This window comes from Oreochromis niloticus, linkage group LG1 (assembly GCF_001858045.2).
Source record: "Oreochromis niloticus isolate F11D_XX linkage group LG1, O_niloticus_UMD_NMBU, whole genome shotgun sequence".
In the NCBI taxonomy this organism is placed as follows: Eukaryota; Metazoa; Chordata; class Actinopteri; order Cichliformes; family Cichlidae; genus Oreochromis; species Oreochromis niloticus.
Genome location: NC_031965.2, coordinates 4,937,274 through 4,952,349, shown reverse-complemented (window position 1 = coordinate 4,952,349; position 15,076 = coordinate 4,937,274). Strand labels below are relative to the sequence as shown.

Genomic DNA, 15,076 nt, shown 5'->3' with positions numbered 1-15,076 from the left:
TGAGAATGAATCTATGCACTCACATATTAAAATAAATTAACTTAAATCAGTAGTGCCATCTCCGGTCTTGGCAGAGGGCAGTGATATAAGGAATAGGAGAACTGACAGCTATTCTTAAAAAAATCAAAAAATCAAAAAAAAAATCAATTTACATATTTGTCTTTTTAAAATTTTGTTTTAAAAACAATTTTGGAAATCTGAAAATGGTTTTTGAAATTAGGTTTTCATTGAGAGTTTAATTCTTTTTTGTGAAATTAATTAATTAATGGATTAATAATTCATTTTTGTTTACAGGAGGTAAACACAGACTCAAACATAGGCTGAGATAACACAACTAAGATCACTGAGAACTAAAGAAACCCAAAAACACGAACAACAATAATCAAAGAACATAATTACAAAGGCTGAAACACAAATACTGTGTTGCAGATCCAGTACCGTGAGAGTAAAAGTGTGTTTTTAAACAAGATTTAAAAACAGCCTGACACTTTTCTGTCACCAAATGGGGCAATCACAAATCTGGGACACTGTTAACATAAAAATCACGCAGCTGCTCAGAGTGATGTCAGGATGCAGGATGGTTGTTTCTCTTTTCTCCTCTCAAATTGTGTACACATGATGGTGTACCTGTATCTTAAACGCTTTGCCCTATATACTCATTTTGTTGACCGACAGCGGTGTCAAAAAGTGTTTGAACCTTTCCTAATTTCCTATTTTTTATATGTTTATCACACATAAATTGATGATCAGCAAAAAAATTTAAATGTTAGACACAAAGTCAACACAAAATACAGTTTCTACCACCGCCATATTTCACTGTTTATAAGTGAATTCTAAATTTATGTGGTGAATTCTAAAATATGGAAAAAAATGTCAAATTTCAAGATTTACATTTAGTCTTAAAAAAAGACCACTTTCTAGGCTTTTTTCAGAATTTTCAGCTGCACGTCACAACCTTTTAATCAAGTTTCAGGCAAAAAATGTTCATAAATATAAGAGATACTTAAATCACACCATAAAATATTTTTAATACTTACATACAGTATTCTTCATAGAAAGTATAATTTTCATTTTATTAAATTAACCATCTATGACACGTCTTTATGCATGAATATACAAACAAATGCATGCATACACAAATACCCAGCTCCCAATCAGCATGGTGAAAAACACTGTATTGAAATTTTATTAATCAAACATGGTGTATGTGCAACTAACAAAGAACAGTACAAGAATAATAAAGCATATTTATACCATAAAAAAAAGTATTGTCAAAACAATGGTATTAATCCACCAACAAATAAAAGCAGACAGCCATTAATTGTAAGGATCATACACGGACATAATCTGAATTCCACAAATGTGAAACAAGTTATAAGATAGCACCATTCAACCAATTGTAAAACACTTTTATGAACTTTTATGATATGATGATATACACACAAACACTCATGGGTTCTCCCTGACTATTTAAGGGAGATGAACTGGCATTCATACAGCACCTTCTGGTCTTACAGCTAAAAGCATTAAAGACCCAATAAAATTGATCAAGTATTACATTTTTTAGCCATTTTAGAAAAAACATTATATCTGGCTATTTTATCTGGATAATAATCACACTAGTAACTGATGTTCTTTTGAGCACCTTATACTGAGGAAAATAAGTGCTTATAACTTTTGATTGGCAATTTTAAAAGAGGAAGGAGCAGCACCAGTGAGGTTTGAACAGGCTGAACAGAATTGTCAGCTGTGTCTATAACAAATACTGGTTCTGACTTGTGTTTGGCTGTATATGCAACTATACAGGTTAACTAACATCAGGTCTTGGTCCATCAAATCAGATACTGCTAGTGAAATAGTTATATTCTTGCTCCTGATCACTATAGGCAGTTTAAATGATTGAATTGTAAAATCTTACTATGAAACTGAAAAAGATTAGCTGACCTAATTCCTTTGCACAATTCCTTTATAAAAAACAAAAACTACCATGATCAAAATATATAGCAACTGCTATCACAACTAGAGATCAATGAGGTACATGAACGCTACGGCAAGGGGGAGCCAGGACTTTAGGTCAGGACGAGATATTGTGATCCCCACCCTCTGAGATGGATACCAAGCCCCCAAAATAAATGATGCTTTCAAGGTGTTCAGTATGGCAGCTTTTGGTCAATTACCAAGAATACATGAAGTATGCTCTCAAGGTGTGACCATCACCGAACCCAACCAGCTCTGAATATCTCAGGCAGCAGTAACTTGAGAAAGAAGAAGAGCAAGTAGAGGAACCATTTTGGAAGGCAAAGAGGCACTAATCATGTCTGCACAGGAACAAGCAAGATTGATAGAGGCTGGGATCTACCACACCAGGCAAGACCTCAGGTGCAGGCTGTGCAAAGAAGTCCCAAGATGCTAGCAGACACGGCATGCATGGAATGCCATAAGCTCATGGCTGGCATAGTATACAGGGATATCTGTGCCAAATATGGCCTAGAAGTCCCAAGGTCAAAATGGAATACCCCCCTTACGGTGGTGGAGAATGACTGAGCGCAAACCAAACACTACCAGAGCCTCAGAATTTGTTTTCATCATTATCTGCTACATTAGCTTTCCACGCCCGAGTAAGATCAGTGTGTCTTCTATCATAAGCTGGACTGATTCAGTAGAGTTCTACAGTATTTTACAATGGCTCCTGATCATAGGCACATATTACAGTAATTTATTAATACTTACATAATGTTACTTAAACATTAAAAAAGTGACCAATGATTTGAAATTTCCAAAAGAATCTGCTATATAACAGAAACAATCCAAAAAAGAGAGAGGGGAAAGCTCATGCTTACTCTGAATCACATGTTATTTAATGGACCTGCCAGGTTATTATAGAACACATATTTGTCAGTTGCTGCATACAATAAAGTTTGTTCTTTGTTTTTTCTACAGCAAGTAATATATCAAATATTTTCTAATGTTCTTGTTTCCAGTATACATTTATGTATACTTACCTTTTTTTTTTTTAAATAAAACCCCCCCCAAAGATTTTCTGTAGATTATTTATCAGTATTATATAACATTTACAAAGGGAGTATGTGCTTTTGGTTATTAGCGCTTGTGCAGTATTTTGTTAGCATAAAAGACCCGACAGGTTTCACAACATCGTTGGTACCACCTCATGTCTTGACAAAGGTCTTTATCCCGGATCACATGACAGTACACTGTCCACCTGTCCCCCAAGCACTTGTAGGTCAGAGCAGCTGTTGGGGTGGAAGAGAGAGAAGCAGCAATTCAGTATTTTTAGGAGATGTGAGAGTCTTGTTAAATATTAATAAAAGTGTACTTCATTAGCAATGCTTTCCCAGCAATCAATCGTATCTTTTTACCAGTGTGACAAATTGAGTGGGATCATTCCATTTTTGTCAAAAATATTTACGACTTAAGTTCTAACAATGTCCTCCTAAGCATTTCTTTTAATTCCCCATTATACTACTTTTGCTTGTACAGGTGGCATCCCATCACAGTACCATGCTACTAAATATTCCACAGTTAGTGGCAAAGCAGAAGTGACTGGGAATGACAGCAACTCAGCCATGAAGTGGTAGGCCAGCATCCAAGGTCAGTGGATGCTGAGGCACATAATGCGCAGGGGTTGCCAATTTTCTGCAAAGTCAATTGCTACAGACCTCTAAACTTCATGGGGTCTTCAGATTAGCTCAAGAACAGTTTGGGTTTCTATGGTCGAGCTTTACACCACTAAGTGTAGAGCAGTAGAGGTGTGTTCTCTGGAGTGTTGAATCACGCTTTTCCATTTTGAACAATTTCAGGTTACCAGCTTTGTTGGAACAGTTTGGGAATGCCCCCTTCCTGCTCCAACATAAATGTGCACCAGTGCAAAAAGCAAGGTCTATAGAAACATTCGCAGAGCCAGTTTGGTGTGGAAGAACTTAACTGGACTGCACAGAGTCCTGACATCAACCAGATAGAACACTTTTAGGAACTAGAGCATATACTGAGAGCCATGCCTTCTGTTTGACCTGAAAAATGAGCTTCTGAAAGAATAGCTAAAAATTACTATAAGCATACTCATATGCCTGGTGGAAAGCCTTCACAGAGGAGTTGAAGCTATTATAGCTGCATAGGGTGGGTCAGCATCATATTAAACCATGGATAAAGAATGGACTGTCACTCAAGTACTTATGCATGTAGGGATGGAATTGAGAACCGGTTCCAAGTAGTCCAATTCCTTGGAACTGTTATCAATCTCATTTACCGGTTCGATTTGCATTAGCACTACAATCAGTTGATTTCAATTCTCACTGGCTCAGGCTACAGTATGGATGGGGACATAACTTTCATTTTTATTGCACAAATAGATAAGAGCATGGTAAAGTGGAAATTGTATCCAGGACAGAAACAACTCCATTATGCTGCAAACACACATTTGGCTCTTTGCAAGCATCTGGACAGACAGCATGCTAATGCTAAGTTAGCCAGCTAGCATGCTAACGCTTAGCTAGCCAAGAACCCAGAGTGATGCTAGAGTCGAGTGTTTGCTGACACTAGCCCACAGCCTGACACTGAACTTCAACAGGCAACAAAAATAAAAGAGCAGTCAGTTGCAGACTCTTTATGCTTAGAACTTTCCTTTTTGCTAAAACAAATAATTAGGGCTAGATCAGGTAACTCTGAATCCTCCCTTAGTTATGCTGCAATAGGTGTAGGCTGCTGGGGGATTCCCATGAGTATTTCTTCGTCAGTCACCTTTCTCACTCAATATGCGTTAACAGAGCTCTCTGCATTGAATCATACTTATTATTAATCTCTGGCTCTCTTCCACAGCATGACTTTTGTCCTGTCTTCCTTCTCTCATCCCAACCGGTCGCAGCAGATGGCCGCCCCTCCCTGAGCCTGGTTCTGCCGGAGGTTTCTTCCTGTTAAAAGGGAGTTTTTCTTTCCCACTGTTGCCAAAGTGCTTGTTCATAGGGGGTCATATGATTGTTGGGTTTTTCTCTATATGTATTATTGTAGGGTCTACCTTAGTGCCCTGAGGTTTTTTTTGATTTAGTGCTGTATGAATGAATTGAACTGAACTGAATTACAGCTCTGTTATGTACACAGGGGGTGGGTAGAATGGGGCTGTCATGGTGGGAGAATGAATACACACACTGGAATATATTTTGGGTTTTTTTTTTGTGAGGACCTTCACTGAGATTCCTCTTACCCCTAGGTTTCACTAAGAACAAACAAATACTCTAACATAAACAACCCTAACGTAAATCTCATTCTAAATGTTATCTTAACACCAGGCTTTAATCGTCATACATGAGTAAAACCTGGTGAGAGCCAGTCATAAAGTTCTTTTTGCATCTCTACAATAACTGATGTTTTGTTCAAATCAATTTTATTTATACAGCACCAAATCACAACATCAGTTGCCTGAAGGCAAGGATGGTATTACAACCAGTGTACAGCAAAAGGTTCTCAGTGAATATAAATAAATAAATGTTACAGTGAACACAAACACAAATTTGTTTATTTTTCCAAAAACTATCATAATTAAGATATGAAACACATTTAAATGCAAGTTTAATTCTGATTTTTCTGTATATTTATTAATCAAGCAAATTACTCAACAGACCTTAATCATTTGTAAATTGTGCTTGTGCCGCAGAGAAAGTGTTTCAGTTGTTTAAATTACATAGCAGCTGTTTTCTTAGTGTTCTACTACTTTAGCTGTTCAGTAGGTATAGGTGAATCTGTACTGTGTGCAACATCTCTTTATCCTTTAAAAATGCAAACTGCAGTTGCGATCAGTGTCTCACCTAGCCTAGGGGAGGTGATGGTATTCGCATTAATTTTCTCATCACAGTTCCCACTGTGACAGGATCGATATGTTGGTGGTCTCAGCATCACAGAGCAGTTGTTACCATGTCGACCAGTCACTTTGTGCATACACTGAACCACCCGTGACTGCAGTCCCTTTCCACAGGATGATGAGCACTGAAACAGCAAATGAAAAGTGCCAGTTTGCAGAGGTTTTACTGAACTTGGTTGATTTTTAAATGGAACTGTAAAATTATCATTTTACAAGTGAGAACTCTTAAGAGCAAGGAAATACTACAGTAGGTGTTATTTTATTCATCTTTTAACGGCATTGTTTTAAACAGAGGTAGATTATTTCAAACACTTATTCCCGAGTCTATAACACAGGGTGAATGGTCTACACACATGAGAGAGATTCGTTTGGCAATGATTTATGTACTTCACTGCAGAAGTATATTTGTTGTTGTCATTTTCATATATACACATATTAACCTTGAGCATGATGACGAGGAATGAGGAATAATTTCCTTAGGGATTAATAAAGTATTCTGATTCTGATTAAAAATGTAAAGTGCATTAAAATTTTAAAATTTTAAATGAAAATCAGGATAGAGTCAAGTTAACTTCAACTTCAACATTATACAATAATAAGAATATTAAGATTAAGAACCGGTTCACAGCAGTTGTAACTCTGCTTGCCTATGGATCCTACTTATAGGTTCCACTTGTGCTAAAATCAGCTGATTTCAGTTTGTGAGCCAGAAGAGAAAAGTAGTGGTGGTCTACAGTGTGGATATGGACATCACTTTACAAAAGGATAAGAGTGCAATGGTAAATTGCAAACTGTTCCCAGAACAGAAACAACAACATTATACTGCTAACATAACTTTAGCTCTTTACTTCAAAAGTTGATTCTGCTCATCTGGATGTAGCATTTTCAGAAACGTTTCGTCACTCATCCAAGTGACTTCTTCAGTCTCAGCTGACTGCAGGTTTCCCCAATCTTATAAACAGTACATTTGCAAAATGACGGAAACCAGCCCACTGAAGGAACAATGGGCTGGGAGGTCTTTTTTAAATATATATATATATATATATATATATATATATACACACATACATATATATATATATATATATATATATGTATGTGTATATATATATATATATATATATATACACACATATATATACAAAACAGACAAAAGTTACATAAACATGAGTCTTATTCAAGATCCAAAGTGCCGGACTGCAAAAATAAGTGAATTTGCTTTTGTCATACCTTGGACCAGTCTCCAGTTTTCCATTCGTAACATTTGGAGAAGTCCTCACAATATTCTTCTTGGGTTGGCTGGGACAATGGATCACACAGACCCTGAGGGTTTGTACACAACACTGTACGTCTGCGGACACCTTGACCACAATTTGATGAACACTGGAGAAAAGAATAATAATAAAAATTAAAGCTGCAAGCAGCGTTATGAGGGCCCTCGCACCCCGGCACATTGAGCCACGGCCAACACCTAAAACCAGCGCGTCCGATCTGATGTCACATTGATGGAATTCATGCATTTTACCACCAGCTAACATTTCATCTCATTCAATCATGATTATAGTCGTCCCACTAGGTGGCGCTCTAACCATTAATGACAAATGGCATAACAAACATTACCGATTTTGAGTCTCATCATACCTGCGACCTTTGGGCGAGATTGGACATTGTGTTTTTCAGTGACAGCAGATTACTGCTTTTTGGCAAGTGATTGAAACTCCACGTGCCGCCATGACCACCCCGTTTCCCTGAATGTAAAAAGCTTCACAATTTAACATCACAAAGGTCTTTAGATTCCACACACAGAAGATCGCATCAATCTGATGAAATCCCTTGGAGGAGTTCGCCAAAGAACGATGCTTGAAAAGAGGCGAAAATGTTGCCAAAATTACACATAAATTTTAAAATGGCTGACTTCCTGTTGGATTTGGGATATTGCTCCAAGAGACTTTTTTGTACATCTTGATATCTTCCATAAGCTTACCAGGTTTCAGTCTCATAGATGAAACACAGAGCAGGGGCTGATGTTTTGAAATTTTGTAGGGGGCGCCATGGAGCCATTTTGCGCTATTCACGGACAGTGATCACATAACAAGAAAGCCCTCATCACATTGGAGGTATGCGCCAAATTTCAAGACTGAGCGTGATATTCACCGCTTTTGAGGTGGCCACAACGTACCTGTGAAAATCAGTACAACAAAATGTAAGACATGACATTTCCTGTTACCACTAGGTGGCGCTCTACGTATTCCTGACAATGGGCACATCAATCTGTTCAGGGCGGGTCTGACATCATCCCTGTAAAGTCTGTTACTGATCAGACTGGATTTCATTGAGTTATACTAATTTGTTTCTTCATGGCGAGACATCAATGTTCGCCATGCTGCAGGGGTCACACCCTCTGACGAAAAGTCACAGTTTTCACTGTAACCCAAGACCAACTCCTTAAGGCTTTCCTGGAGAAATTTGAGGCTGCAGATGTCACCCATCACAATACTGTACCCCAAAGTGTAAAACATGACATTTCCTGCTCCCACTAGGTGGCGCTGTCCCTGATGTCAAATATGGCAGTTGAAATATGTTCAGTGGTGGAGCCTTATCATATGTGTGCTCTTTGGTCCAGGTTGGACCATGTATGACAGAATGAGAGGCAATAAGATTTTCATGGCGAGTCATCGAAATTCGCCGTGGCGCCGCCGCTTCACCGTATCGCGAAAACTCAAAAGCTCCGCAATTTAACATGGCCCAGGTGTGTAGTTGGCACTGTTCAAATATGAAGTTTGTATGACCAAATCCCAAGGAGGAGTTCGCGAAAGTACAAGGCATGGAAATGGTAAAATCAGAGCCAAAATGTGACCTTCAATCCAAAATGGCGGACTTCCTGTTGGGTTTGCGTCAATGGGCCCACTGAATTTTTTGTACGTCTTAGCATGATACATACGTATCCCAGATTTCATCCATGTAGCTCACACAATGTGGTCGTAGGGCTGCATTTTATAAGGCATAGGTGGCGCTCAAGAGCAATTTTCCAATGCTCATATGTAACACCATTAAAATACGAAATTGTTCACCAGACCTGATGCGTGTGCAAAATTTCATGAGTTTTTGAGCATGTTAAAGCCCTCAAAAAGGCAATTCATTTCAATGAAAAATAATAATAATAATAATAATTAAAGCTGCAAGCAGCGATATGAGGGCCCGAGCACCCCGGCGCGTCGTGCCAAGCCCAACACCTAAAACCAGCGCTTCCGATCTGATGTCACATTGATGGAATTCATGCATTTAACCACCAGCTAACATTTCATCTCATTCAACCATTATGATAGTCGTCCCACTAGGTGGCGCTCTAACCATTACTGACAAATGGCATAACAAACATTTCCGAGCTCGAGTCTCATCACGCCTGCAACCTTTGGGAGAGATTGGACATTGTGTTTTTGAGCGACAGCAGATTACTGCTTTTTGGCGAGTGATTGAAACTCCACGTGCCGCCATGACCACCCCGTTTCCCTGAACGTAAAAAGCTTCGCAACTTAACATCACAAAGGTCTTTAGATTCCACACGCAGGAGATCGCATAAATCTAATGAAATCCCTTGGAGGAGTTCGTCAAAGTATGAGGCCTGAAAAGAGGAGAAAATGTCGCCAAATTTACACATTCATTTTAAAATGGCTGACTTCCTGTTGGATTTGGGATATTGCTCCAAGAGACTTTTTTGTACATCTTGATATCTCCAATAAGCTTGCCAGGTTTCAAACTCATACATAAAACACAGAGCAGGGGCTGTTGTTTTGAAATTTTGTAGGGGGCGCTGTGGAGCCATTTTGCGCTGTTCAAGGAAAATGAACATATAAAAAGAAATCCCTCATCACATTAGAGGTGTGCGCCAAATTTCAAGACTTTTTAAACTTTTCAAGCCCCTCAAAAGCCACTTCATCTTTCATGGTGAACTGCGTTGCCACCAGGGTGCGCCGTTCAGTTTATAGTCACAATTTTCTCACTGAAGCATCAAGAGGGACTGATGGTGATATTCACCGCTTTTGAGGTGGCCACGATGAACCTGTGAAAATCAGTACAACAAAATGAAAGACATGACATTTCCTGGTGCCACTAGGTGGCGCTCTACGTATTCCTGACAATGGGCATATCAATCTGTTCAGGGCGGGTCTGACATCATCCCTGTAAAATCTGGTACTGATCAGATTGGATTTCATTGAGTTACACTAATTTGTTTCTTCATGGCGAGACCTCAATGTTCGCCATGCTGCTGGGGTCACACCCTTCAGCGAAAACTCACAGTTTTCTCTGTAACCCAAGACCAACTCCTTAAGGCTTTCCTGGACAAATTTGAGGCTGCAGATGTCACCCATTACAATACTGTACCCCAAAGTGTAAAACATGACATTTCCTGTTCCCACTAGGTGGCGCTGTCCCTGATGTCAAATATGGCAGTTGAAATATGTTCAGGGGTGGAGCCTTATCATATGTGTCCACTTTGGTCAAGGTCGGACAATGTATGACAGAACGAGAGGCAATAAGATTTTCATGGCGAGTCATCGAAATTCGCCGTGGCGCCACGGCCTCACAGTAACCCGAAAACTCAAAAGCTCCGCAATTTAACATGGCCCAGGTGTGTAGTTGACACTGACCAAATATGAAGCTTGTACGATGAAATTCCAATGAGGAGTTCGCAAAAGTTCGAGGCATGGAAATGGCAAAATTAGAGCCAAAATGTCACCTTCACTTCCAAATGGCGGACTTCCTGTTGGGTTTAGGACATGGCCATAATAGACTTTTTTCTGCGTCTCCGAACGTTAGATATGTGTTCCGAGTTTTATACATGTAGGTCATACCCATCTCGGGGGCTCGCGTTTCTCATTTTCCTAGGTGGCGCTACTGAGCCAATTTTCCCTGGACATGTCTACGGACATTAAAATACGTAAATTTTCACCAGACCTGACGCGTGTGCAAAATTTCATGAGTTTTTGAGCATGTTTAGGCCCTCAAAAGGCCGATTCATTTGCCGAAATAATAATAATAATAATAATAATAATAATAAGAAGAAGAAGAAGAAGAAGAAGAAGAAGAAGAAACAGAGCAGATACAATAGGGCCTTCGCACTCGAAGTGCTCGGGCCCTAATAATAATAATAATAATAATAATAATAATAATAAGAAGAAACAGAGCAGATACAATAGGGCCTTCGCACTCGAAGTGCTCGGGCCCTAATTAAAGCTGCAAGCAGCGTTATGAGGGCCCTCGCACCCCGGCATGTCGAGCCACGCCCAACACCTACAACCAGCACGTCCGATCTGTTGTCACATTGATGGAATTCATGCATTTAACCACCAGCTAACATTTCATCTCATTCAATCGTGATTATACTGGTCCCACTAGGTGGCGCTCTAACCATTGATGACAAATGGCATAACAAACATTTCCGAGCTCAAGTCTTATCATGCCTGTGAAGTTTCGGGAGAGATTGGACATTGTATTTTTGAGTGACAGCAGATTACTGCTTTTTGGCGAGTGATTGAAACTCCACGTGCCGCCATGACCACCCCGTTTCCCTGAACGTAAAAAGCTTCGCAATTTAACATCACAAAGGTCTTTGGATTCCACACACAGGAGATCGCATCAATCTGATGAAATCCCTTGGAGGAGTTCGTCAAAGAACGATGCTTGAAAAGAGGGGAAAATGTTGCCAAAATTACACATAAATTTTAAAATGGCTGACTTCCTGTTGGATTTGGGATATTGCTCCAAGAGACTTTTTTGTATATCTTTATATCTTCCATAAGCTTACCAGGTTTCAGACTCATAGATAAAAAACAGAGCAGGGGCTGATGTTTTGAAATTTTGTAGGGGGCGCTGTGGAGCCATTTTGCGCTATTCAAGGAAAAGGATCACATAACAAAGAAGCCTTCATCACATTGGAGGTGTGCGCCAAATTTCAAGACTTTTTAAACTTTCCAAGCCCCTCAAAAGCTACGTCATTTTTCATGGTGAACCGCGTTGCCACTAGGGTGCGCCGTTCAGTTTAAAGTCACAATTTTCGCACTGAGGCATCATGAGGGACTGATGGTGATATTCACTGCTTTTGAAGTGGCCACGATGAATCTGTGAAAATCAGTACAACAAAGAAAAAGACATGACATTTCCTGTTGCCACTAGGTGGTGCTCTGCGTACTCCTGACAATGGGCACATCAATCTGTTCAGGGCGGGTCTGACATCATGCCTGTAAAGTCTGGTACTGATCAGACTGGATTTCATGGAGTTATATTAATTTGTTTCTTCATGGTGAGACATCAATGTTCGCCATGCTGCTGGGGTCACACCCTTTCGCGAAAACTCACAGTCTTCTCTGTAACCCAAGACCAACTCCTTAAGGCTTTCCGGGAGAAATTTGAGGCTGCAGATGTGACCCACCACAATACTGTACCCCAAAGTGTAAAACATGACATTTCCTGTTCCCACTAGGTGGCGCTGTCCCTGATGTCAAATATGGCAGTTGGAATATGTTCAGGGGTGGAGCCTTATCATATGTGTGCTCTTTGGTCAAGGTCGGACAATGTATGACAAAATGAGAGGCAATAAGATTTTCATGGCGAGTCATCGAAATTCGCCGTGGCGCCACGGGCTCACCGTATCGCGAAAACTCAAAAGCTCCGCAATTTAACATGGCCCAGGTGTGTAGTTGACACTGACCCAATATGAAGCTTATACAACCAAATCCCAATGAGGAGTTCGAAAAAGTTCGAGGCATGGAAATGGCAAAATTAGAGCCAAAATGTCACCTTCACTTCCAAATGGCAGACTTCCTGTTGGGTTTGCGTCAATGGGCCCACAGACTTTTTTGTTCGTCTTGGCATGATACACATGTGTGCCAGATTTCAGACATGTAGCTCAAACGATGTGTTCGTAGGGCTACATTTAACAAGGCATAGGTGGCGCTCTAGAGCCATTTCCCAGTGCTCATATGTAAAACCAATAAAATACAAAATTTTTCACCAGACCTGGCATGTGTGCAAAATTTCAAGAGTTTTTGAGCATGTTAAAGCCCTCAAAAAGGCCCTTGTTTTGCCTGAATAATAATAATAACAATAATAATTAAAGCTGCAAGCAGCGATATGAGGGCCCTCGCACCCCTGGCGCGTCGAGCCAAGCCCAACACCTAAAACCAGCGCTTCCGATCTGATGTCACATTGATGGAATTCATGCATTTAACCACCAGCTAAAATTTCATCTCATTCAACCATTATTATAGTCGTCCCACTAGGTGGCGCTCTAACCATTACTGACAAATGGCATAACAAACATTTCCGAGCTCGAGTCTCATCACGCCTGCGACCTTTGGGAGAGATTGGACATTGTGTTTTTGAGCGACAGCAGGTTACTGCTTTTTGGCGAGTGATTGAAACTCCACGTGCCGCCATGACCACCCCGTTTCCCTGAACGTAAAAAGCTTCGCAATTTAACATCACAAAGGTCTTGAGATTCCACACACAGGAGATCGCGTAAATCTAATGAAATCCCTTGGAGGAGTTCGTCAAAGTATGAGGCCTGAAAAGAGGGGAAAATGTCGCCAAATTTACACATTAATTTTAAAATGGCTGAATTCCTGTTGGATTTGGGATATTGCTCCAAGAGACTTTTTTGTACATCTTGATATCTCCAATAAGCTTGCCAGGTTTCAAACTCATACATAAAACACAGAGCAGGGGCTGTTGTTTTGAAATTTTGTAGGGGGCGCTGTGGAGCCATTTTGCGCTCTTCAAGGACAATGAACATATAAAAAGAAATCCCTCATCACATTAGAGGTGTGCGCCAAATTTCAAGACTTTTTAAACTTTTCAAGCCCCTCAAAAGCCACTTCATCTTTCATGGTGAACTGCGCTGCCACCAGGGTGCGCCGTTCAGTTTATAGTCACAATTTTCTCACTGAAGCATCAAGAGGGACTGATGGTGATATTCACCGCTTTTGAGGTGGCCACGATGAACCTGTGAAAATCAGTACAACAAAATGAAAGACATGACATTTCCTGGTGCCACTAGGTGGCGCTCTACGTATTCCTGACAATGGGCATATCAATCTGTTCAGGGCGGGTCTGACATCATCCCTGTAAAATCTGGTACTGATCAGATTGGATTTCATTGAGTTACACTAATTTGTTTCTTCATGGCGAGACCTCAATGTTCGCCATGCTGCTGGGGTCACACCCTTCAGCGAAAACTCACAGTTTTCTCTGTAACCCAAGACCAACTCCTTAAGGCTTTCCTGGAGAAATTTCAGGCTGCAGATGTCACCCATTACAATACTGTACCCCAAAGTGTAAAACATGACATTTCCTGTTCCCACTAGGTGGCGCTGTCCCTGGTGTCAAATATGACAGTTGAAATATGTTCAGGGGTGGAGCCTTATCATATGTGTCCACTTTGGTCAAGGTCGGACAATGTATGACAGAACGAGAGGCAATAAGATTTTCATGGCGAGTCATCGAAATTCGCCGTGGCGCCACGGCCTCACAGTAACCCGAAAACTCAAAAGCTCCGCAATTTAACATGGCCCAGGTGTGTAGTTGACACTGACCAAATATGAAGCTTGTACGATGAAATTCCAATGAGGAGTTCGCAAAAGTTCGAGGCATGGAAATGGCAAAATTAGAGCCAAAATGTCACCTTCACTTCCAAATGGCGGACTTCCTGTTGGGTTTAGGACATGGCCATAATAGACTTTTATGTGCGTCTCCGAACGTTAGATATGTGTTCCGAGTTTTATACATGTAGGTCATACCCATCTCGGGGGCTCGCGTTTCTCATTTTTCTAGGTGGCGCTACTGAGCCAATTTTCCCTGGACATGTCTACGGACATTAAAATACGTAAATTTTCACCAGACCTGACGCGTGTTCAAAATTTCATGAGTTTTCGAGCATGTTTAGGCCCTCAAAAGGCCGATTCATTTGCCGAAATAATAATAATAATAATAATAATAATAATAATAATAATAATAATAATAATAATAAGAAACAGAGCAGATACAATAGGGCCTTCGCACTTTTGTGCTCGGGCCCTAATGAAAGCTGCAAGCAGCGATATGAGGGCCCTCGCACCCCCGGCGCGTCGAGCCAAGCCCAACACCTAAAACCAGCGCTTCCGATCTGATGTCACATTGATGGAATTCATGCATTTAACCACCAGCTAAAAT

The 15,076-nt window shown here is 40.4% G+C and overlaps 2 protein-coding genes across 3 annotated transcripts in view; one reads left to right on the top strand and one right to left on the bottom strand.

Annotated features, from left to right (window-relative positions):
- The window catches only part of mthfs (5,10-methenyltetrahydrofolate synthetase (5-formyltetrahydrofolate cyclo-ligase)), a 104,319-nt gene that overhangs the window by 43,116 nt on the left and 46,127 nt on the right, over window positions 1–15,076 (top strand). The gene's annotated exons all lie outside the window — the stretch shown is intronic.
- The window catches only part of adamts17 (ADAM metallopeptidase with thrombospondin type 1 motif, 17), a 150,649-nt gene continuing 136,496 nt past the window's right edge, over window positions 924–15,076 (bottom strand). For both annotated transcript variants that reach the window (XM_019355478.2, XM_025910618.1), the window contains 3 exons: window positions 7,100–7,252; window positions 5,817–5,994; window positions 924–3,251 (listed from right to left, as the gene is read on the bottom strand). In XM_019355478.2, coding sequence (XP_019211023.1) covers window positions 3,100–3,251; window positions 5,817–5,994; window positions 7,100–7,252 — 483 coding nt within the window. In that variant the 3' untranslated portion in view covers window positions 924–3,099. The remainder of the gene's footprint in view (window positions 3,252–5,816; window positions 5,995–7,099; window positions 7,253–15,076) is intronic.